A 23,724-nucleotide genomic window follows, 5' to 3' on the forward strand; every position below is an offset into this window, starting at 1 on the left:
GAGAACCACGCTGAATCACCCGATCCCATAGACGGCACCAAATGTTAGGGACATGTCTCACTTCTAATTTTTCACTGTGCGGCCATAATTCATTGATGAAACCTGAGGGGGCTTCTCTTGCAAACACTCCGATGCTTAAGTTAGTTAAGATGTCATTGTATTCGAGTTATCCTTAATTATAAAAAATTACATGTATATATAAGCTCGTTTGTTGTACATATCTCATTCAAGATTTATCAAAACGGATCACCACTTAGGATTTTGAATAATTGCGTCACTTCCTGCTATTTTTATCCTTCCGTTAAAGGTGGTGCCATACACATTTCTCTTCAAACTCTTCCTGACTATCTTTCTATAACCTCTGGGCTTCTTGGTTTTTATTATACAATGGATCTTCTTATACGTTCCAGGGCCCTTCGGTTGGGATGGTCCCTTCAAATTGATTAGTGTACTTATATTTTTTCATTAAGCATTTATACATCCATCAATGATTCATCAGAGGTTGTGCAAATTCTTACATCATGCACAATTCATTTCCATTTTTTCTTTTCTCCCAATGTAAGAATATCATTTAATAAAGGTTGACGGTGCTAGTTTGGATTTAAAAATGAAATAAGATAATTTTAGATAAAAGATGAAAGTTGAATAAAATATTATTAGAAATATTTTTTTTTAATATTATTATTATTTTTAGATTTGAAAAAGTTGAATTGTTTATTATATTTTGTATAAAAATTTCTAAATGTTATAATGATGAGATGAGATGAAATATTTTCTGAATCTAAATAAGACCTAATAATTAGTGTACTTACAATATTTGGAGCAATGGTACTGCTCATGTCCTAGCTAGACATGCTCCTATGCATGTTTGAGGACATGGAAGTTATGTAATTGTTAGTCCTTGGATTAATGTATCCACTTATTTTTTGCTTTGAAAGAAAAATCGTATTCAAACTTGATGATATAATTTAAGAAATAAAAATTATATATATACTCATTTTTGTGTATTTTTTTATATATTTTATTAATATGATTAGTTGCATCACTTATTTTTAATATAAAATAATTATTTTAACTAATTATCTTCTATATATAAAAAGTGTGTATAAAACGGAATTTATTGTTTTGGACGGAAAATCTTGTTTTCCCGTTAGTTTTGTTGTTCCCGTTAAATAGCTGTTAAGCTATCGTTTTTATGGCCATTTATGTTGTCTATTTCAAATCCATTAAATAATAATTTAGAATCTTGAAGGAAAACAGTGCCAAATTATAATTATACCCCGTTAGTGGCCAAATGTGTTGCCTGTTTGAATTCCATTCATATAATAACTCAAATTTTTGAAGAAAAATAGTGCCAAATTAATTAGGCAGGGATACTATTGTCTTTTCCTGTAAATTATAATGACAAAACATTATAATAAGTTACAATTTTGAAAGACTACAGTCCCATTTCTTCTTATTTTTCCCCTTCTGTACGTGTGCCAGCTATTGCATTGGAATAGAAGCTGCAACCAGAGAGAAAATATAAGTTCAAAATCTGTGGAGGCAGATTTTAATCAAATGTAATAGAAATTTATAATAAGTTTTTATAATATACAGTATAACTTATAATTTGTAATAAGTTACCTTTTATGTCCATGTGTGTAGGCAGGGAGAAATTAATAATTTTCAATCACTTGATGAGGCAGCCGAATGGCCAAGCAGTACAGCAGTCATATTCAAAGTCTGAATACCAAGAGACATTTCGTGGAACCCAATAGCCATTGAAAGGGGTTTAAGAAAACCCTTCTATTACTTTCAGTGCAATGGTGCTAACATTTGGAAAGTGATTGATACCTTCTATTACTTTCAGTGCATTGGTGCTACGGTTTTCTTGGTTTGAAGGAAGATTGAAAAGTGAGTAACTTTCTTTTGTGTGTTTATAGTACAAGTCTATCCATGCATTACATATGTTTTTTCATATTTCTAAGAAATGAACTAACTGATACCATGAAATCATAGAATTCATAAAACTTATTAAAAAACCTATAACAAAACTGAATTCAGAAAACTTATCCATGCTCCCTCTCTATGAAATCAGGTGTGGTGAAACAGTGCAGTGGTGCAAAGGTTTGAAGGTATATTAAAAAGGTCAGTTTTACTACCTTTTTTGTGTTTATATTATATATAATCTATCTATGCATTACATCATCTCTAAGTTTTATGCTACTAGATTACTGCCTTTTAATAATCTCTAAGTTTTATGATGAATGAAACTGCAAGCCATCCTATGAGAGTGTCTCAAGATGGTGCCTCAATGCACGCATCAAAGCAACATGAACAACATCCAACAATGTGTTTGGAACACAACAATTAAGCTAACCCACAAAATCATCCAAAGAAAATGGGCTAAAAAACAAGGGGATGCTTAAAAACCGCAAGAAACCATAAACAGAGAAAAGATGAGAAAAAAACAAGGGCTTGGTTGGGTCATCCTTAGGAAAAGCCTTCACTGCACGGGTCAAAGCCACCAATAAAAATAATAACATGCAAACCAAAAAAATAAAACCCATAAATTTTTAATAAACACAAACTGCAATCTGACTTGAGCATAAAAAGTTGTATAGATCCTTCAGTTCATACAAAAATTATAATATGAAACATCTAAACATATTTATGTAGAAATTCATAAAACTTATTAGAAAAACCTATAACAAAAAACAGAGTACAAAACAACAGCATTGATGTTGTTTTTCAGAATTGAGGCATAAAGCAACTCATGGGTAATTAGAATTGAAATCAATATAAAACAAACACAGTACTATTATCAACAATATTATTTACCAAATCCACCTTTTTTTTGCTTTTACATTCTAATTGGTATATTATAATTAGGCATAGATTCAAACAATGCAAACACAAATGCATTAAACTGGAGAAAAAACTATCAAAAGTTTTTTAGATAGAGAGAGAGAGAGAGAGAGAGAGAGAGAGAGAGAGATATACCGAAACTACTATTTCTAAAGCGAAGTGGAGGAGATCGAGATGAGAAGCAGTAGATCTAGCTGGAAATTGCAGAGGTTGAGGCCAAGATGATGGAAACAGAGGGAGAGAGAGGCGTTGGGGCTGGGTCTCACAGCTTCTGGAGAAATCTAGGGTCACGTAGAGGGAGAGAGAAAAGAAGGGGTCTGAGTTGAGAGGGAGAGGAAGTCGAGAACGAGAGATTGTGTGGTCTAAAATTATTTGGGAAAAATATCTCTGATACAACGTCAAATCACAGGATAAAGACTAAAATATCTGCACATAAACGTACACAAAACTGAAAACAGAAGGATATAAAAGACAAAACACACAAACCACGGTCAGACGAACGAAAAACACAAGAAATCTTTTTGATTTTCAAATATCAAATACACTAATGGAAGAATGCAAGTGTCAGTTTCCTTAGCTGGCAAGATGTTAATAAAGTTAGTTTCCAGCTGGTAAGCATCGATAAATATTAAAGAAATCCCCACCCTTCTTTTCATCAAGAGGAGCACTTAGAGCCGGTCAGGTGTCAAGTGGTTTTTTACGTAGCATTCTAACCAAATCAACTCATTTAAGCATTTTATCAAACATCTTGCATCTATTCCCATTTCTGAATACATCAAACCAACCTAGCAATCTAACCTTTCCTCATTACATCACAACAAGCATTCACCCATTTATAACAACAAATGCAGGCTCAAACCACACCCTCCTCCACCAACAGTACGTTGACCTTTTCCATTTAGAAAAGGAAAATAGAATTAAGAAATCCAAACCAAAATTAAAATGGTAATAAAGATAATATTAATAACACGTCAACCCAAATACTAAATGAGGGACAAAACTTGCATAGGACTTTAAGAACCAATAGGCACTGGCAATGATAAACCAATTCAAAATAAATGTAACGGAACATTATCATGATTCAAAATCCTACCTGCATCTTTGAAATTCTCATTGTTTGGTTCCGAACGTGACATTCAAAACTTTTCCCAGTGTGACTGCTAATGATACTGAATTTCTCGTCGGTTCATCAATGGCACATAGCTCTGCTCAACCAATAAAGCTTGCAGATTGCATGTAAAACAAGAATGAAGAGGATTGGTTAACCAAGTCTTTAATGGAGAAGACTGAAACACCATTAATCCTTGAATATTACCCTCAGGAAATCCAGATTTGGCTTCATAGATAGACATTACACTGGATATACAAGAAATTTTCCATTACAACCGGATGAGCTTTAGATCTAAGCACCACTTTGGCGATAAAGCACTGTATTCTCTATTTCTAGCACCGAACTGGGCAAAAGTGTTTTCGATGACCCTATCCCTAAAGCCTTCAAAGCCAAGTTTTCTACAAAAACAACGATTTTGGGGACAAAAAACATAACTCCAGTTAAAGAAATCCTCCCCCAAAACTCGTCGAAGCCAAAATTACAACTTTCAGGATCAATATTCGAAACCATAGATTGAACTAAAATCTATAAATCAATAATAGACCATATAACTAATGGTAGTAAGAACGATATTTAAAAAAAAAAAAAAAAAACTAGATTACATCAGAAAGCAGGGAAAAATGGGGGAAGTAAACAACGGAACTCTAGATTTAGGAGGGAAAAAGGGATCTAAACCCTAGGTGAGATACGGCTAGAATTCAGAGGAGGGTGATCGGGAAGGATTGGAGGTTTAGGGGGAAGATTTAAAATTTTCGAAAGGAGTTGTCGGAGAATTAAGAATGTAACTGGAGATTTCAGAAGGCAAGTTTGTAGGGCACAGGAATAGCAAAACTTGAGGTTTGTCCAAGGAACAAGGCCCAGCGTGAGTCTGCCGATCCGTTCCCATATAACTACTTGCATTAAAGTATATGCAAAACACCTGTCAAGAAGGTTCATCCAATGGCTAGCTTTTTGCCAACTCACTATAAACTTTTGAACAAATTATTGTACGTACGTGTCATGTTTAGGGACTAGCTTAGCTTTTACTTTTTATTGTATTGAAGTGGTAATACTTATTTAGTGTCATATTAGTACTCTTTCCTTGATAAGTGTTTCACGCGGCTAACATGTGAAATAAATAATAATATAAATAAATAAAATAAATAATAGTATTTATATTATAATTTCTCTTAAATAAATAATATTTTAGAGTTGATATTGCAGAGTTGATTAAGTGTTTACAATCCATGACGGTAAATATTATTTTATTAGTAAATATTATTTTATTAATAATAAATTAAAATATTTACACAAACATTCATTCTAAAAATTGATTATAATTTAATGTAGAAAGTAAAATTTTAGATAAAGACGAAGATAAATGTTATTGACTTTATCCAAGTATTTTATTACATGTCATGTGTTAGCTATAATAAAGGAACTTGATATAAATACAATGAAAGCTTCGTTGGTATGTATAGCAAAAGTCAAGGGGTCTGCAAACCACGGTATGTATCTTATAATTTTAATTTAAAATTTATGTCTTATTTAATTTATAATTTAACACCATTTAAATTGAAATTAATATATTCAATGCATTTAAAGTGTTAGGACATATGTTGAACTGGACGATAATACTGGAAAGATACACTTGGTTGTTCAGTAGATGAATTGATGGAACATGTTGGAGAGGTATCTCTTTAATTTTTCTTCAAAAGTTGAGTTTTGTTATAATGAATTAATTACAAAAAAAATTATGTTTTTTTTTTATTAATTATGTAAAGCTATTCAAAATTTATTTTGTAAGAAAATCGACCGTATGTTAAATGCATTGCAGATAAATTATAAAAAAAAAATTGGAATATTCAAGTCTATGCAGATCCAGAGAAACTTAAGGAGAAAAAATATAGGCAATTTAATGTGCTCTCTATTGAAGCGGTGGAAGATGAAGAAAATGCTGGATCGTCATGTTAGAATCAAAATGATCTCAAACAGCTTTCATAAAACTATGAGTGATGTTTATTTATAGGATCATGTTATGGATTCTATTAATGCTCTTCTTTTTTAATATATCACAATGTTTAATTATTTATCAATTATATAAAAATTACATCATTAGTTATTTAATTAATCAAAAATATTACATCTTTATTAATAAAAAATTAATTCTTAACAAAAAAAATTACATATAAACTAAGCAAACGTGCATTGCACGTTGCTTTCACCTAGTATCAATAAAATATATAAAAAATATATAAAAATAACTATATATAACGAAACTCTTTTTTGAAAACTTCACGAAAGTATGACATTTTGAATCGATCTTTTAGGGATTAAAACCTTGAATACATGACCCTATCGATCTTTGTGCATAGAACCCAAGAGGCGTTACTGAAAGTTAATAAGACGAAGTTGTAATTTGTAAAGACAACAACCAAATAAGCCGACACGCTAACAGAGGCATATTACTTACTAGGTATTTATAGCCGCGACTTTACACCCGTAATAAACAAGCTGACATTATAAAGTTTTGTCGCGACGGATTTCTAAGACAGAACGCACCGTATTTGCTGTGTAAAAGAAACGTACCGTCTTTCCCAGACGGTGCGTTTTAGGAACCGGCTCTGGCATGATGTGGCATCTGCTACAAACTGGCCTCAACGATTCCAATCTCCTCGCTTTTAATACATTGTTCATTAGCCGTCAGTTGGGTGTTCCTCCCTCCTCCAATTCCATTCGCGGGCGACCTGCAGACGAAGCAGAAGCTATTCGACTTGGATATTTCTCCGCAATGGCCGCAATCTTAGCTCGCAAATCTCTTCAGGCTCTTCGCGCTCGACAGCTTGTAAGAACTTTTCTGCCCTAGCCATTTTCGTTCACCTTTCGTGCTCTGTTTGGTAGCTGAAAAAATTTCAAATTCAGATCAATCTAGAAGTTTCAATTTCATCCCATCGATTGCTTAGCTTACGCTGAATCAAAACCCTCCTTCTACCGAGAATAACGGGATGTCTACTTTTACCGGTTTCTCATTTTTTAACCAGGAGCTTAGTGCTGTTGATTTGAACTATTGAATTTGTTCATTTTTGTTGTGATTTAATAATTGCATGCAGTGCAAAACCTGAAGCACGGATTATAATTTTATACTATATATTTTTTTTATATAAATTTTTATGGGAAATCAATGAGTGATATTTTTTCCTAATATTTTGGTTTGATGCTGTAGATTTTGATTTGATAGGTCATTGTTTAAATCTCATTATTTTTCTGGGACTCTGAGTGACGAGTTTCTTTTAAGAAGGTTGTCTCAGTTCCCTATGGGCAAGCCTTGGTATGAAACAGTCCAAAGAGGGAGAAGCTAAAGCCTCTAAATCTCATTAGTCTAGCAACAAGATCATTATGGTATGATGGGTCCCCGTCAATAAATGACAGTGTCCAAAGCTTTTGCTATAAGGAGGTGGATATTGAGAGACATTTATGAAAATTTGCAGTGCCACACTTTGAGCTGATGTTCCATTAGTGGACCGAGCTTGCTATATTCTCTGATATGCTAAAGGTTGTTTAAACTACAACAAAAATAATAAGATTATAGAAAGGAAAATGGTGTAGACATTTAACTGTTATGTTGAGGAGCTATATAGGATAGTATGAATTCAGATAACTTAGTCCCAAATTGTGTTGGAAAATGTTCTGAACTCTCGATTGAAGCTTTAAGATAGCTTTTGTTATTTTGATTTAAAGAAGTTTGGTTACTTCTTTGATATTCAGTTTCGTAGATGAACTTATCAAAACAAAGTTTCGCAGATGAGAATCCTATTTCTGTCGTATATCAATGCTCTCATAATTTTCACAACATCCAGGTCATAAGTACTACGAGATGTTGGATTTACATTGTCTAATGTGTGTTTCCTCTAATCCTCCATTGGTTAGGCTGTTCCTGGACAAGCATTGCTGGGTTTGCACAACTATAGGATGCGGTTCAGTTCTCACCCATACAGCACCAGAAAAGGTTTGCTTTGCTCTTCAAGTCATATATATGATTTAGGTATATATTTAGATATTTTGAAGAGAAAATCCAGGAGAATTGTATCAAGGATGAGTTCAAAGCTAAATATGTAAGCTATATGATATGGATAACCTCATATGGGTCACATTGCAGGCTTGAAAACTGTGGTCATGATTTATTGTTTTGTAGTTTTTAACCTTTATGCTGTAGCCAGTTCAGACTTCAGATAGTATAGAAGATTATTTTTTGGGGTTTTTGTTTTGGTCGTCAATTTTAAAAAAACTTTCCTGTAAAAGGGGATAAAAGAGAGAATTTTTTTCCCCTGGAATAAATAACCAGCACAAATCCTGTTTGCAAACCTCAGTAAACGGCTTTATTATTTGTACTTTTCCTGCTGTCTTGTTTGAGGGAGCTTCATCTGTTGCCATAAGCATAAAATATGTACTTTGGTTTTTATGGTTCTTACATGTATCTACTACCCCAACCACAGAGGATGAAGAAAGAGAGGAGCTTGCAAAGGAGATGTCAAAGGACTGGAGTTCTGGTACATAGAGTACTTATTGGAAAAGTTTATGATCTCTATTGTTTTAACTAATTTTTCCACAATGGCCAAGGAATAGTTACTGATGCTTTCTGAGTGGTTGCAGTTTTTGAAAGAAGCATAAACACATTATTTCTCACTGAAATGGTTCGGGGTCTGATGCTGACACTCAAATACTTCTTTGATAAAAAAGTTACTGTAAGTGTCTTCCTATACCCATCTTCCAGCTTGGATTGCATATGCTATGATATTAAATTCCGTAAATTTTATCATGCAGATCAATTATCCATTTGAGAAGGGCCCTTTGAGCCCTCGTTTTCGTGGTGAACATGCCCTTCGTCGATACCCAACTGGAGAGGAACGTTGCATTGCATGCAAACTCTGTGAGGCAGTAAGAGTTCTGTATTATCTTAGTAACTAATCTAAGTTAAGTCACTGCTTTTTGAACCAAAACTTGAAGAAGTGGTATATGGGATTGCATGATTTCATCTCCATCAGCCTAACTGCCAAAAAATTCTTGTAATTTTTGGCCACTGGCTGAATTACTCTGAGTTTGTGGGTAATGGATTCCTGACTTTCCTGTGCTGGCAATGGGCAGTGCTAGCCTGTTTATCTTGGAAAGCGCTTAGAGCTGAGTCCTTCGGTTGCAAATTACTATTCAATTGGTATTCAAAGACTTTTGTGGATTTTCTGCCAGTTTTGACACCTCTGTCTCATTCAAAGTTTTTGACATAGTTATGATATACATACTAAGTTGCACCCGAGATCTCAGAATGTACATGCTTCCTTAGATTGAGAACTCGAGAAGTTGGAGATATAGATATGATCAATGACATCTTTATGCTTGCGTGCTGATTTATTTTTCTGACTACATCCAAAAACTTGTTCAAATCATTACAATTTGCTGAGGTATCTCCTAGATGTGTATTTGCCTGATACATTTTTCTGTAAGCGTGCATTTTCCTGATTAATAGAGATATTATGATGTTAATCCACTCCAGACTTTGATAAATTTTATTTAACCTACCTGAAATATAAGAGATGCCAATTTCTCTCACTTTCAGTAGATTTTAATAACATGAATTATCTGTAATTTTTTTTTTTTGTTTTGCGTGACTGATATATTTTATTGTTAAGCCCTCAAATTTTTTTCTAGGATTATGGTGAGTGGGTGTCATTAACTAATCCTTAGCAACCTAGATCAATTCAATGTTTGAGTTTACGTTTAAATTTCTTTAATGATGCATTTCTAATCTAGCCATTACAGTGTAATCCAACTAATGGTCAGGTTGGTATTATATTGAATTTAATGTGGCTTGGCAGCTGTGTGTGGCATTTTAACCTCAGAAGACTATTGTCATTTATTAGATATGTCCTGCACAAGCAATCACCATTGAAGCGGAGGAACGAGAAGATGGTAGCCGTAGGACTACTAGGTATGATATTGACATGACAAAGTGTATCTATTGTGGATTCTGCCAAGAGGCGTGCCCTGTAGATGCCATTGTTGAAGGACCCAACTTTGAGTTTGCAACGGAAACTCACGAGGTTAGTATGCATAATTTTTGCTGAATCATAGGCAGTTAATGCTAAGTGAATTAAAATGATTCTGATATTCCTCCATTGGTGCAGGAACTTCTGTATGACAAAGAGAAGCTGCTTGAGAATGGGGACCGTTGGGAAACTGAGATTGCGGAGAACCTTAGGTCTGAAAGCCTCTATCGCTGAATGTTCCATCCGATGTTTTCTCCCTGGCTGGTGCATCATCTTTACTTTTAAACGAAGTGAACAATAAATAGACCTCTATACATGGGTCTTGAATTTAATGTCTAATATCCTTGGTTTGCATTCTTCTCTTTGGTTAAATACATTCTAATGCAAGGGATTAAAGGTTTTTTTTGGAGCGGAAATGATAAAGAGGATAGGCCAAGGATTGGCGTCCTTGATATGAATGTGACTATGATAGCATCATATACTTCTTGGGGAGTCACTCGTGAAGGGATATTTGACCCCTTCTATAAAATTCTGACATTTGTTAAATCTTTCTCGACAAGCATGGAAAAGAAAAAGTGAACACGGGGAATCATATTCAGATGAACTAGATTCTTGACATTGCTATGTGTTTTAGATTCCTCGGATAAATTCCCAAGAGAACCTCTTATGACTGAAAGCAAAAGCAGCTCTACTTGGCTTGCGTTGAAGATAGATTGATACGACTCTCTTCCTTTGAATAAAGTTTGATTTAATAAAAGGAAAAAAAAGTGCTTTATATCCAAATGGAAGATGTTATGTAGGTTCGTTCATCCCTTGGTGGACGCACTGTATATAGTTAGGCAACGCCATCATGCGAGTTTTGGAGGTATTTTTTTTTTAAAGTAATATTACTTCCTAAATTTCTTGATTCTGCGATGTGTCTTTTCTTTAGGTTATGGTGAGAATTTATCCAAAAACGTTTTCCAACCAAAAATCGCAACTCGAAGGGGCTTAGACCTCCAAAATCCAAATATCCTCACAAAAATGGTTGTTAACTTGTTATTATGAGGACCGAGGACATTATTAGAAGAAAAGAAAACATTGAACATCAGCAGGAGCCTAATGACACTTGTCCTCACTAAGCCCTATTTACAACAGAGTAGTCAAATTCAATTTTCACATAGTATTCTACAACCTTTATTTTTCTATGTAAGTGTTGCCCTTAAAGTCTCCTCTTCCATACATTTTCACAATTCACTGTCTCGTTATTTAAAAAATGAAAATGTTGTTCTTCTATGTCATTCTTACAAAATAAAAAAGTATCACTTTTTTTAAAAAACTATGTTTGTTTGAAAATTTCCTGTTGTTTATGGTTTGTGCGTCTGTTAATTTTCTATATCGATATCAAATAATTAAATAAATATAAAAAATAATAAATATTTTTTTAAAAATTTTTTAATGACATATTCGAAGATGATGAAAACGTAATTGCAAAACTTATAAAATGACATTTGTAGAAATCTTTTTTCTCAAACTTATTTTTTAATTAATTGTGTGTTAAAAAAAATTAAATACAGCAAATTATATTAATAAAATATATAAAAAAAATACATAAAAATGACTGTATCTAATTCATTACTCTTTTCTAATATAAGTGAGAGGTGAAATTTGATTAATAAAACAAAAGAGTAAATGCACAACCAAATCCACTAAGGAAAACTCTATTCGCAGTCATATTTGGGCACCCCTTGCGCACCCCGTGCTGATATGGAATGGATTTAATGAAACGGTGCAGATTATTTTTGGTGGGAGATGAAATTGAAGACCAAATAAAAACGATGTGTTTCACCCTTCTCCTTTTTCCTTTTTCCCCAGCCCTTCTCATTCTTCTCCATTCCCTCCTTCGTCCCATGGCCCTCCCCTCCAATTTCTAAGCAACAAATTAAATAAAGGACAAAAGAAAGTGAAGATCAGACACTCTCGTACAGACACCGCACGCCTTCGAAGATTAGACACTGCACCACTACACCACCAACTTCGTCCCCCCTCGGATTCCCACGGTAACACAATGAAATTGTTTTAAAAAAATGGACAAAAGAAAGTGAAAACATGCAAAACAGGCCTATTAAAGGAATAAAGAATCCCTGTTACTTTTTCTCTTTCTCTGCACTTCCAAGAATACTCTTCTAAAAACTATACTTGAAGCTTCATCAACGATGTATGAGTACATCACCCAAGCAATAACATCCATTTATAGAAAATTCTTTTATTCAAACGCATCATCTAATTGACAAAAAAGAGAGCTATTTTGTGCAGAAACAAAATTGCTTTCAAAAGAGCAATTTTCATCTAGCAGAGAGCCGATGAGCCTTCCACCCCCGCATCAAAAAAGGAACTTTATTTCTTCGACCTTTTGTTATCTCCTAATTTTTCACTTCTAAATCCCTACTTAAACCCTCCGCATTGTAATTTTTTGCAATGGAGACTATTCAAGGTTGGCATTTTTAGTTTTCTATGGTTTTATTTTGGATTTTATTTGGAAATGGTTTTAATTTGTAGGACAAGAGGGAGAGATTCAAAAATATTCGGAACTGGAAATCGTTATTAGGGGCGAGAGAGACGTGCAGAAACGTTCAAAGATTGCTTGTTTTTCCTTAGAGTTTTGCTATATACAAGCACAGTCGCGTACTAATATGTATACCAATACTGATTCATTCATACTTAAAATTTAAATTAATATTGTTTTCAATAAAATCTACTTTTTAACCAATCACATCACATTAATTTACATATTAGTATACAATGATGCTTACAACTATATTTTTCCTTTCCCTTAAGTGCAAATTGCTTGTTTTGTTTTTTTTTTCAATTTACAAAAATGCCCTTCCATGTCAACGGGTGTGCAGGGTGTGCACCAACTTCACTACCCATAGAAGAACCCATCCACTAATACCTTATCTCGACTGATGTGGCATGCCACGTGGCTTTATTTAAAATATGAGAGATAAGAGAGAGAGAGAGGGGGGGGAGCATGACAACTTTGCTCGAAGATCCTTCACCGGACCGAACCATTCGTAGACACCAGTCACGCACTAACCACAAATAACTAGCTTATTTAGATAAATCGAGAGAGAGAGAATGAAAGACAGAGTGCCGAACAACTCTAACCAACGACTGAACGAGGCTTTTTAAGTTTCGGCGTTAGGTTTCTTGGTTTCTCAATTTTCTTCAAGTAATGTTATATACAGTTATTTTTTTACACTTTTTGTGCACTCCACTGATATAATTGGCTGGATTAATTTTTTTTTAATACACAACCAATCATATCACTAAAGTGCACAAAAAAATTCGTAAAAATGACTGCATATAGAATTTTTCATTTTCTCCTCCCTTATGTTTCGGCTTCAGTTTCCACTGGCTTCTGACTTTCTTCTCTTATTTTTTGAAATTTCAGCACGCCTTGGTTATTTATTATTAAAGGTGTCACGTGGCCGAAGCCACGTTAGTCGGGACGAAGCCTCGGGACATTTGCTCGGTGGCCGTAGCTTAATTCAAAACAAAAACCGGGCCGGGCCCATTTAGGAATTTGCCCTACCTTTCATCCGCACGATTTACGCACATAACCAATCGGCAGTCGTCTTTCCTCCATGGTGCTTTGAGAATAGAGAGAAGGGAATAAGTTTCCCGATTATATAGGTTAAGAGAGCCTACCAGAAACGCTGGGGAGTTGTGGGGTAGGAATGGCGGAGGAAGCGATTCTCGGGTATCTGGCGAAGAACCAAGAAATTGCAGACTCGGGAGAGTTCGCAGCCCAACATGGACTCAATCACGACGACGTCGTCAACGTCGTCAAGAGCCTCCACGGCTTCAGATACGTTGATGCTCAGGTTCTAGTTCTCCTCCTTTCCACTCTCTTCTTCATCACTATCTCTTCTGCTTTTCGCTACTCATCGTATTTTAATTTTGATGCATAGAACTAAAATCTCATGAATAGCCGGATGATTCGGTCTGGTCATTCTGTTGTATAGAATCTATAGATGTTTTGTGGAATCACGCCCTTTCAGATGCTTGACCCGTGTTATTTGGTGTAGTCTCACATTATCAGCTTCAAAATCTCCCATGGAGTTTAGAGGATGTTAATCAATTTTCCCTGCTTCTGTGTCTTGGGAATCATACAGGACATAAAGAGAGAGACGTGGGTGCTAACTGATGAGGGGAAGACGTATGCTGCCTCAGGATCACCTGAAGTGCAACTGTTCTTGGCAATACCTCCAGAGGGTATCCCATTGGAAGAGTTGCAAGTGAGTACTGTTCTCTTATACTGAAAAGTGCTTCGGAAATTGTAAAGTTTATTATGACATCTGCTCTTTCGTCAGAGCACTGAATTCATAGGCATAATGTAGCGATTAATTCATTTTAATGAAGTTTAAAAGGGGGATATCCAGTGCGTGGAGTGTGAACTCCACGCCACTTTCGTCAATATTTTTTTTTCTAATTTATAGCAAGTTGTGTTTCTAATCAATCTTGGGTCTAGTCTTTACTTATTAAAAAAATTTGTGTTTGTGAAGATTCATATTGCGACTGTTAGTTATTCGTCTCTTGAAACTGATTTTTGGATGCAGAAAAAGCTTGACCCGCTGCTTTTCAAGATAGGTCGTGCCCAAGCGGCAAAGAATAAGTGGGTGGAGATGGGAAAGCAACTAGTATCCAGAAAGGTATCATACACAGAGTTTTTGAGTTACTTAAATATGCTAGATTTTTATGAAGTCCAGAACTGGTGACTATAATACAAAAGCTGCAAGTTCCTTTTTTAATTTTGTTTTTATCTCGTATTATATAATGTCATTTTTTAGGGTTTCCGTGTTGACCTTTTGTACCCTTTCCACTATTTCTTCAATTGATTTTTTGTTTTTTTGATAAGTAAATGGCGAAAGAATGGTTCGCTTTGTGGCCAACGTGCGGCTACATATTTTTGTTATAAAGCTGCTAATCATAATTCACTGACATGTTGAGGTCTAATAAAGATGCACTAGTATACAACCTTATCATGCCCAAATCTCCTTGTTTTCATTTTTATGACCTTACTTATGTGCATAATTATCATGCTTGTATCTGAGGAAAGGGTAGAGGTAACTTACATAACCTAGATTGGTATTGTTGTTTGTGGACAAATTATGTGAACTTGGAATAGTCATAAATACATTCAATGTGTACTTCATGGCCGAACAATTTCTCTGATAGTGGAGGTTATTGAGTATATGGTTTACTGATAAAAAAAGGGTTCGTCGATGGTGGACTTTTGGCTTCCTTTTGTTATATAAGCTTGAAAGTTTCGTTTTCAAATATAGGACCAGGGAAGCTTGTTTATTTAAGATGCTCAGTCTTGTATTCTGTTGTTACTCAGTCATGCTGCACATTATTTTACTGTTTTCTAGATAAGAATCACCGTAAGGTTTTTACTTAGATATATAAAATCACTATAAGGTTTTATGTGTTGTAGGTCCAGCATGTGGATGATACGGTCAAAGATTTGCTTCTACAGATAGAAGGTGGAAAGGTGCATAAGAAATGCAGTGAATTTTCTATCATTGATATAATTTGTGCATCTCGTGTTAATTGGTTTGTGCCTTTATTTCTTGTACTTAGTATATTATCACATTTCTTCTTCTCCACACACACCCCCCCCCCCCCCCCCCCCCCCCCCCCAAAAAAAAAAAAAAAAAAAAAAAAAAAAAACAAAAATCATTTAATGAGTAGTAATGGTGATGGAAAAGGCTTCAGGTATTTAATTTTCTTCTGATAAGTTGAAAAGGCCAGTCAATTATTGAGATGATAGTTTGGCAATGTACGAATGGGGTATTTGTGTTTGTGTGTGTGTGTGTGTTTTTTTTTTGTTAGTGGGGTGGGGTGTATTATGAAGCCTTTCATGTAGGGGGGACTTGGTTAAAAGTGAGAGTGGCATTGGTGTAACATTAAGTAAAGATGGTATTGCAGTGCGTGCATTTTGTAGCACTTTGATTGTGGTGGAATTGAACCACCATTTCAGAGATTTTGTAGAAAGATGGCTGATGGGAGGTTTTGATGGGATAGATTTTTGGAATTTTTAATCTCTCTCTCTCTCTCTCTCTCTCTCTCTCCCCCTGGCCCCCAAAAAATTAAAAAAAATCCTTCCCTCTGAACTATTACTAGTTCCCTTGGTGATAATTTTCCATGTCAGCTTAGGCTCCTTGGGTATGGGACTAGGACACCAAAATAAATGTTGCCTTTCTACCCGACCTGATGTCCCTAACAATTTCACTCTGTTACCAATACGCCATTTTAAATTATAAAATAAAAAAAAATTCCATCCCAAAGAGTTGTCGGGTCCTCAATTTCCTTTCCCTCTGTATAATATGATGGTTCTTATATTTTTTGATAAGTAATATGATGGTTCTTATTCATTATCTTTTTTGCTTTTTTGGAAAAACACTCATCAGAAGATTTTCACTTTCTGTGATTCCAGGTTATTAACCAAGATGATATCAAGGTTCTCAAAGGAAGAAAGCTTATTGCTACACAGTAATAATCATTTTTTCTTATGTGTCTAATCGTATCTTTATTTGGGCTCTTGCCCCCCCCCCCCCAAAAAAAAAAAAAACTCAAAATTGTTTCTTTGGTACTCCATTTAATAAATCGTGTTTCTAATTTTTAACTACTTCTGTGCAGGACATGGAATGGATACTCAGTGAGAAAGGGTCCTGAATATGCTCCACAAAGAAAGAAATTTGCTGCTGATTTGACTCGTGAGATGCTTCAGAGGTATAACTTATGTTTTTTTTTTTTCTTTTTTAAGGAAATAGATGTGACTTTGAAGTGTGACTTTGAAGTGGCAAACAAGACGTTGTTTCATTACTTTGGCATATAAAAGTCAGATGCATCTTTGTTGCTAGTGCTGGCAAGTCATGCTTGATATCCCTTTTTTCCTTTAAAAATACACTATTTCCAACTTCTTAGCAGAAATGCAAAAAAACCTCAGTTTGAAATTGTTCTTATGGATGTTTCATTTTGTCTTATGCACAGGCTAATCATGTATACTCTATAGATGATACGAGCACTACAAAATATATATACTGGCAAACAGTTGTTATGATAATCTTATCTTGGACATCTTGTGTGGTTTTGTGTTACTTAGTGGTGAATGGAAGAACTTAGAGTTCAAAGAGTATAACTTCAATGCAAAAGGTCAGCCTATTGAAGGTGGTCATCTTCATCCACTGAACAAGGTAAGAATATGCTTTTCTTTTTGTATACATCCCCTCTTTCTTTTATTCAATTTATAATGAGTACCAAACTGATCACAGTAAATATGTCCTGAGAAGCAACTCCGGCAATTTTCATGTAACCATATAACAGAACTTGAGAGAACAAAAATATGCAAAATCAGTGAGTAATGTCATCAGTGTGCAAAATGATCCCTTGGTGCAACAGAAATTCTTGATGCAGTATGGATACAGATTAGGACCTCTTTTTATAAATTTAGGGCTCTGCCGTGAGTTGGTTCCCGTCATAAAAAAAAAAAAAAAAGGATACTTAGTTATTCATTTGGTTCAAAAGATAAGTAACAAGCACCAAGAAGTTTAAAGAGATGTAAAACTTATTGAGAGGACATAATATTATGTTGTATGAATCAACACTACAATCTACCATGTTTAAAGAATATGGCAACTCTTGAAAAATTTGAATAAGATGCAGCAGGGACATGCTAATTATAGATATAAATCGATCTTTGGTTTAAGAGATAAATAACAAGCATCGAGGCTTGAAACGACTTCTGTGAGTAATTCAGAAGCGATGATAGATATCAAAGGAGCACATTCATATCCCCACAATATGACTACCATGTTTATGATTCATAAACATCCTCAAAATGCCATCAATGTCACAAATTAATCATCTCTTCTTAGAAAAAGAAAACCAAGAACCCCTTTTTAGATCCTTTTTCTTCTTTTTTCTTTTTTTCATTTCAACTTTGACCTTAGACTATTTTCAAATAGGAAAATGATCTTTGCAGGCCTAGAATGTGCAAACCCTTTAAAAAAAGTGGGGACCCACCTTTTTATAACCCCTAGGGTGGCTCAAGGGGTAAAGGCCTTGGGCTTGGGGGTATGCTCCCCCTAGGTCTAAGGCCTCGTTTATTTACCCAAACCTAAACTATCTCATCTTATCTCATCATTACAACTTTTTCAAATCTCTGCATAAAATATAATAAACAATTTTACTTTTTCAAATCTCAAAACAAAACTAATATTAAAAAATTATATTATAATAATATTTTATTCAACTTTCAACAAAACATCTCATCACATCTGAATTGTGTAACCAAACGAGGACTAAGGTTCAAATCCCCTTGGGTTCAAAAATCTCTAGGGGCCATCAGATTGAGGGATTTTCTCTTGAATTACCCGAGGTGTGCTTGTGAAAATTCCCTGCTGAGGGCCTGTACACCTTGGGATTAGTTGGGATGCTGTTTCTGGACGTTGGTGCCAATAAAAAAAAAAAAAAACCCACTTTTTATGGTGGGCCCCACATTTTTTTCAAATGGCTTGCACGAGTCTTCCATGCCCGACTTGTATCTAGCATTAACTCTTTAAAATAACATCAGAAAAATGAATTTATTGTAACTTCAAACATGTCCCAGCAATTTCCTGTACCAGCAATTTTAGTTAATTTACATTTATTGGACACACTTATTGTCTCCTAGCTGTACATGTCTCAGATATTTATCATACATGAATGTCTCATAACTTTTGAAGTATCTGTGCATCATAGTTAGCTTAGATCTGGATCTATTATGTGTACTTGGAGTGCACCTTTGCACTCTTTAATGAAATTTTAATTGTCAAAGAAAAACTGGTTAGTTCTGGACCTCTCTTGGTTGACTGAAGCCTTTACTTGGACTTGATTCTTGTGAATGCCATATAAACTTTGATATAGTTTTGGACATTGAGGTCCCTATTGTTATTGTTAATATGATAATGCTTCTGCGTGGCTCCCAATTTGCAGGTTCGACATCAACTTAGGATGATTTTTCTTCAGATGGGGTAAGATGTGAGCTTTGTAACATCCTGCACATTTGTGTTTTGGCATCATACCTGTTTTCAAGTTTGATAATTTTTGTTTGTTCTGTTTGCTCCTTGCTGCAGGTTTGAGGAGATGCCTACAGACAGATTTGTTGAGAGCAGGTGGCTTTTCTTTCCTTCTTTTCTTGGAAAATTAGCTTATTTCTATGTTTAACGATTTATTTTCACTTGTGATAGGAGGTTCCACAGTTTTACTTTTATCTAATGAGATCCGGATCCCTAAGTGGATGCTTTGTCAGAAAAGATATTCAAATGTATTCTATACAACATAGTGAATAGAGAGCATTAATTGCTCTATGATGCTTTCTTAAATGTAAAGAACAATTTTTATTTGAACAGAATTTTGAGAAGCCTTCATAAACTGTTAGAAATATTCTTTTCCTAATGTCAGAAGACCCAATATATATTTGATTCTAGTGTTTGTGTTTTAAACAGCTGGTCTTATTTAGAAAGCTCCAATGCATTTAGTGCTTCGTAGAGCAATGAACTTAGATTACTAATATGGATACCGACTCATAATTTTTTTATTTTATACTTCTGGGGGAAAATTTTGACATATTTCCAAATCTTTTATTATGTTTTCTTCTTTTGGCTTCTATTATTGCATCCCTCTGTTTAATAAAGATTTCTTCTTAAAAATGAAAATATTATTGCATCCCTCTGCTTTAAGAGTCCAGTTTTGCAGCACACTCTTATTTCCTGTTTCTGTTTCACTTGCAGCTTCTGGAACTTTGATGCGCTGTTCCAGCCTCAACAACACCCTGCCCGTGATTCACATGATACATTCTACATGAAAGGTTTGTGTCACTTGATTGCTTGACCTGCTCCATCCTTTTTCCTTCTGATATTTACTTGTCATTCACATATAGTTCCTGCCATCACAAAGGAACTACCTGAAGATTATGTTGAGCGGGTGAAGCGTGTTCATGAGTCTGGTGGTTATGGGTCCAGAGGGTATGACATTTTCTTTCATATTTATTCAGTTATTTGTTTTGGATGTCTCTTCATAATTCACTCCATCATTATCCTCCCTTGCAGATATGAATATGATTGGAACAGAGATGAAGCAATCAAAAACCTTCTGCGAACACACACAACCGCCATTTCAACCAGGATGCTTTACTTGCTCGCCCAGGTGCTGTACTGTTTTAATTTGTCCGTTCAATTTACTATTTCATTTCAATCGTAAACTATTGTCACTTAAGATAAGTTTTAAGAGGGAGGGAGGGAGGGAGGGAGAGGGAGGGGGAATTGTCTTCTTCTAATATGCTATTTATTTTTTTTAAGCTGGTATCCTTATTTATAATGCCTTAGGCTGTATTCATCTTGAGGAAAATCAAGGCAAACAGAAATTCTGCAAAATAGTTTTTATCCTTTTTGGGTATAGGAATTTCTTGACAATCTTAAAAAGAAAGTTCTAGATAGTGGGTGACAAAGGAAAATGGCTTTCTGGATTTTCTTTCGAAGTACAGATTTTTTTCCTGTAAAGACACAAACAGAGAGTTTTGGGCTTACAATTTGACTCGGGACATTCTATGATGCAAATTGTTGAGAATGCAGATTGTCAGTACCTTTATTATTCAGCTCAGTGCAAACAAACTGGGAAATTGAAAAAAAAATAGTGAGAAATATTTTAGTAGTCTTTTCAGTTGTGTTTTTTTTTTTTTTTCCTGGTGAAACACAGCCTTTGGGCGGTCGTTACCTTATTAGCGTTGGTAATTTGCTTCAGCATGTAAAATTATAGTCCCTAGAGCCTGGGCTCCTCTGTATTCCTGAGTCTACCTCCTTTTTCTTTGTTAATATATGAGAGTTGGATTATAAGGTTATAAATTAGTACAGTCAAATTACCGATTAAAAAAAACGTACAGTCAAATTAAATGAAATCCAATAAACTGTTCATAATTTTTTTTCCTCTACTGATTATATATGCAGAAACCGTTTACTCCCAAAAGATACTTCTCTATTGATCGTGTTTTCAGAAATGAAGCAGTAGATCGAACTCATCTTGCTGAGTTCCACCAGATAGAAGGTATTGACAAGCTATTAAATATATGATTGTGTAATCTACACATCAATATACATTATTTTTTTGTTAGTAGGATAAAAAATTTATTAATTTGAAGAAAGGGTATTACCCCAATTCATTATACAGGAGATCCAACCAGCTAGGAAAAGGGGAAAGTGCGAGTTAATCTTAAAAGAAGAAATAGAAAATGAACACTGTTTTGGACCACTATCCAATGAAAGAGGGTTTTGAGGAACGATGACTTGAGCTGCAACACCCTTTTTTCACCCTCCTCAAAGCTACACCCATTTCTTTCACATCAAATCCTCCACAATAAAGAAATATTGGGATTAGAATGTCCTTGGATGTTCACTGGTAGTATAATATTTATTATGTCGGGAGTCTGTCATTGTACTTTTGTTAGTTCAAAGCATTGGTATATGATGTGACTATTCTAGATCCTGTAACTGTCACCATTCGTCAAATGTCCGATTGAAGCCAAACACGTGTTTTTATTTTCGGGTTATACTGGGTTACCTACCTTGCAAAAAATGGTAGGTATACTAATATTCTCAAGTTAGGTCGAGTACCACCCAACTTTACCGATCACAAGTTGGCTATCACCTTATTCTGAAAAGAACTTGACATTATCATATTCATCAAAAAGGGGGCGAACAGCCTGTGTTCTGTTCAGCCTGTCATAGTACTCTAGCTTGGATTGAGGGTTTGTAGGTGATCATTTTTGTATTTAACATCTGGATCCTTGAATTGGCACACCAAACATTCCAGTTTCAGGTTTGGCTGGATTATTTGTGGCTATTTACATAATGCTAGGCTTAGCTGGTATTCTCTGGTGGGTTAATTTTTTCTCTCTAGTTGCCTAGCACACTTAGGCATTTGCTCTTGTATATGTCTTGTATACTTGGGCTCTTGCGTATTCTTATGATCAATAAAATCTTGTTTACCAATCAAAATTTTTTTTTTTCCCACTCAAGTTGCAAACCTCCAGGCTAAGCGCTAGTTGCTTTTCATGTTGACCTGATGAACAGGCTCTGTTCATTGTTAGCACTGCTGGAACTCAGTCTGGACTCGGTTGCTGTGTTAGTGGTAACTAGATTTAAAACCTAATGGAAATTATGATATTCTGATTTTCATTAATTTATGACCTATTTGGTTTCAGGTCTGATATGCGATAAAGGACTTACTCTTGGTGACTTAATAGGAGTCCTGCACGACTTCTTCTCTCGTCTGGGTAATATGCGAACATTTGCTGAAAATTCATTTAGTGCACTTCATCAAAGAAGTTAGCACTTGCATTTCTTCTATAATGAAGCTTGATGGTTTTGTTGTGTATAAACTATTGCTATAGTGGCATGGAGAATTAATTATTAATGAGGGAATTGTATGTTTGAGGCAGTACTATAATAAAAAAAGTTTTGACATTTTTAATCCCGTCTCTTGTTTTCAGGCATGTCCAAGCTGCGTTTCAAGCCTGCTTATAACCCATATACAGAACCTAGCATGGAGATTTTCAGGTACTGAATTATATTAGTTTACCTAGCAAGGCTGTTTTGACTTTGGCTTTGAGAAATTTCATGTATTATCCTTTATGCTATCAGTTATCATGAAGGCTTTGGAAAATGGGTAGAGGTTGGAAATTCTGGAATGTTTAGACCTGAGATGTTGCTTCCTATGGGATTACCAGAAGATGTTCGTGTTATTGCCTGGGGTCTTTCCCTTGAAAGGTAAGATAAATTTGTTGTTAGTTCAAGAGAGAGAACAAAGAGTTGAATAGATTTCAATAGGAAAGGGAAAGTCTAATACAAGCTTTCTTTTAGACAATGCTAAAATTTGACAGATTCTTTTTCCTCTTTTAAAACCAGACCGACTATGATCCTTTATGGCATCAATAACATCAGGGACCTGTTTGGGCACAAGGTAATAATTACTTTATGCTCTTGCTGTCTTCTAGCTAATGGTGGGATTTTGTCCAATCATGAATTTAGTTCATTCATTTTTGTCTCATGTTTTTTTGCAGGTGGATCTTGGTCTCATCAAGACAAATCCTATATGTCGTCTAGGAGTTGATTGAGAGGGAGGGGTGCTTTTGTATTTCTATTGCAAAAGTTTTCCTTTTATTTATATCCCTTGCTTTTCTGAAAACATTGGATCGATATTATTAGCTAAATTTAGGGGGAAACACTTGTTTTTCATCCCCTTATAATAATTATTTGCTTGATTAGATTCATATCAACGCCCCTTTTAATTATTTGTTGACTTTACACACCAAGTGGTGTAATTAGTTGAAGGCTATGATTATGTTTAGGCACCTGACACTGTAGGAGAGCATATCGCCCCTGTATAGAGTCCCCTTTTTTTCCACATTATTTTGCCTATTATTCTATTTTACACCCCCCCCCCCCCCCCCCCCCCCCCCCCCCCCCCCCCCCCCCCCCCGCCGGTGCTTCTAATTATAAACAGAAATTATTATTCTAACCCATCACTTTTTTCTCGAAAGCCAAATTATTAAAAATAAAAATAAAAGATCTCCAGCAAGGAAATACTTCTAAATTTTAGCTTACACGGGGAGCCATCTTGCGGTTCCAAACTTGACCACTTTTATATTTTCGCACTTTCATATTT

At 35.0% G+C, this 23,724-nt stretch overlaps 2 protein-coding genes across 2 annotated transcripts; both read left to right on the forward strand.

Annotated features, from left to right (window-relative positions):
• Positions 1 to 6,554: 6,554 nt before the first annotated feature.
• LOC122311597 (NADH dehydrogenase [ubiquinone] iron-sulfur protein 8-A, mitochondrial) lies at positions 6,555 to 10,436 on the forward strand. Its single transcript, XM_043126202.1, has 7 exons — positions 6,555 to 6,785; positions 7,868 to 7,946; positions 8,434 to 8,487; positions 8,591 to 8,682; positions 8,762 to 8,875; positions 9,853 to 10,032; positions 10,117 to 10,436. The coding sequence occupies exons 1-7, from the start codon at positions 6,570 to 6,572 to the stop codon at positions 10,210 to 10,212; spliced, it is 831 nt and encodes a 276-aa protein (XP_042982136.1). The 5' UTR covers positions 6,555 to 6,569; the 3' UTR covers positions 10,213 to 10,436.
• Positions 10,437 to 13,567: 3,131 nt separating this feature from the next.
• Positions 13,568 to 23,463, forward strand: LOC122309896 (phenylalanine--tRNA ligase alpha subunit, cytoplasmic). The gene is made up of 18 exons (XM_043123666.1): positions 13,568 to 13,844; positions 14,136 to 14,258; positions 14,580 to 14,672; positions 15,458 to 15,514; positions 16,460 to 16,515; positions 16,663 to 16,755; positions 17,129 to 17,219; positions 19,000 to 19,037; positions 19,140 to 19,178; positions 19,797 to 19,873; positions 19,946 to 20,030; positions 20,115 to 20,211; positions 21,009 to 21,105; positions 22,262 to 22,333; positions 22,550 to 22,616; positions 22,701 to 22,826; positions 22,965 to 23,019; positions 23,120 to 23,463. Exons 1-18 carry the CDS (start codon positions 13,698 to 13,700, stop codon positions 23,171 to 23,173), a joined length of 1,467 nt encoding a protein of 488 aa, XP_042979600.1. The 5' UTR covers positions 13,568 to 13,697; the 3' UTR covers positions 23,174 to 23,463.
• The last annotated feature ends 261 nt before the right edge of the window (positions 23,464 to 23,724 follow it).

The sequence above is a fragment of the Carya illinoinensis genome, chromosome 5 (assembly GCF_018687715.1).
Source record: "Carya illinoinensis cultivar Pawnee chromosome 5, C.illinoinensisPawnee_v1, whole genome shotgun sequence".
Taxonomy (NCBI): Eukaryota; Viridiplantae; Streptophyta; class Magnoliopsida; order Fagales; family Juglandaceae; genus Carya; species Carya illinoinensis.

Bases quoted from the DNA above. Each gene is read 5' to 3' on its own strand.
- LOC122311597 (XM_043126202.1), top strand. From the start codon at position 6,570: ATGATGTGGCATCTGCTACAAACTGGCCTCAACGATTCCAATCTCCTC. The intron at 7,947-8,433 runs GTTTGCTTTGCT...CCCCAACCACAG, and splicing joins CCCATACAGCACCAGAAAAG to AGGATGAAGAAAGAGAGGAG. The intron at 8,488-8,590 runs GTACATAGAGTA...GAGTGGTTGCAG, and splicing joins GTCAAAGGACTGGAGTTCTG to TTTTTGAAAGAAGCATAAAC.
- LOC122309896 (XM_043123666.1), top strand. From the start codon at position 13,698: ATGGCGGAGGAAGCGATTCTCGGGTATCTGGCGAAGAACCAAGAAATT. The intron at 22,617-22,700 runs GTACTGAATTAT...TTATGCTATCAG, and splicing joins CCTAGCATGGAGATTTTCAG to TTATCATGAAGGCTTTGGAA. The intron at 23,020-23,119 runs GTAATAATTACT...GTTTTTTTGCAG, and splicing joins GGGACCTGTTTGGGCACAAG to GTGGATCTTGGTCTCATCAA.